The sequence below is a fragment of the Limulus polyphemus genome, unplaced genomic scaffold (assembly GCF_000517525.1).
Source record: "Limulus polyphemus unplaced genomic scaffold, Limulus_polyphemus-2.1.2 Scaffold1642, whole genome shotgun sequence".
Classification (NCBI taxonomy): domain Eukaryota; kingdom Metazoa; phylum Arthropoda; class Merostomata; order Xiphosura; family Limulidae; genus Limulus; species Limulus polyphemus.
The window spans coordinates 80,004-81,323 of NW_013667252.1; the positions used below are offsets into that span (position 1 = coordinate 80,004).

General features: G+C 34.5%; 1 protein-coding gene across 1 annotated transcript in view; it reads right to left on the reverse strand.

The window, feature by feature from the left end:
- Positions 1-1,320, reverse strand: part of LOC106464410 (zinc finger protein 721-like) — an 83,296-nt gene that overhangs the window by 69,190 nt on the left and 12,786 nt on the right. Inside the window, exon 2 of the mRNA XM_022392105.1 lies at positions 586-686. Within this exon, the coding sequence (XP_022247813.1) occupies positions 586-686 (101 nt within the window). The remainder of the gene's footprint in view (positions 1-585; positions 687-1,320) is intronic.

Below are 1,320 nucleotides of genomic sequence, written 5' to 3' on the forward strand. Positions count from 1 at the left end.
CATAATCTTGTGTTGCATCAAACGTGCTACATGTGGACGTGCATTGTCGTGGAGAAAAAGAACACCTTTCCGACTGGTGGGTGAAGGGCGTTTCTGATGAAGGGCTTGATTTGAATTTTCCAGTTGCTGACTATAGATCTCTGCATTGACAGTTCACTGTGGATTGAGGAGTTTGAAATGAATTACTCCTTTGATGTCCCGCCAAATGCAAAGCATCACTTTCTGCAGATAGAGTTCAGGTTTTGGGGTCGAAAGTGGTTGTTGTCTAGGGCTGAGCCATTGTTTTTGGCATTTAATATTTGCATAGAGAATTTATTTTTCATCACCGGTGACAATTCTGTCCAAAAATGTATTATACGCCAGAAGAGACGAAGCAATGTTCACACGTGGAAACAATGATCATCCAAGAATCCGTGAGGCACCCAAACACATTCTTTATGGAGTTTCCCATATTCCTTGGATGTTTACGTATTTTTTCATGAGAGTCATGCAATTTGAAACACCTATAATCCAACATAAGGTGTAAATACATAACTATTTTATTTTTAATACCAAAACTTTTAAAGTTTTTGACCTAAAAATTACCTCAGTCTTCTCTGGAAGTACGTCATACTTTTCTTCTGCTACACCAATGGTATGAGAAATGGTATGTGAAGATCTTTCTTCTAAGGAATCAGCTTCTGTTGCTAGAAGTACAAATAATGTATATATGCCTGTAACAAGAAGCCTGGATATGATTTGTGCATCTCTAAATTACAATAAAAGTTCACATAATGTAATGATAAATCAATGATGTGTGAGCAGAGGTTGTAGTCTTTGTTACACAGATTCCTCTTATATAATTTTTCTTTCAAAGTTAGCAGATTTCAGTTGAAATACATGATGTCTAAAGCTGTAACATAGCAGATGACTTATTCTTATACACACACATTCACACATAAAAGACAGAAATAAGGTTTGATGGAAAGTCCTGTCCTTTAACAAGAAATGTGGGCAGTTCAAATGTCTATTGAATTTAGAGCTGGTCAATTTTTGGAATTTTTAAATCAGTAGTCAGACTCATTAATAGATTACATTCGGTTAATTGATTGTTCAAACAAGACTCATAAAAAAATCCCTTATTCTCACGTGAGATGGCAGAACACAGCTCATTGTACTTTACAACAAACATAATAGAAATATACTTACCTGGATAACTGAAATAACCTAAAACACCACTAATTAGAAGCCATAATTACTATTAGTTGATTATTTTCATGAGTTGTGACACTAATCGATTAAACTGAAAAACCTGAATTAATGAAAAATAATAAAGAGAAA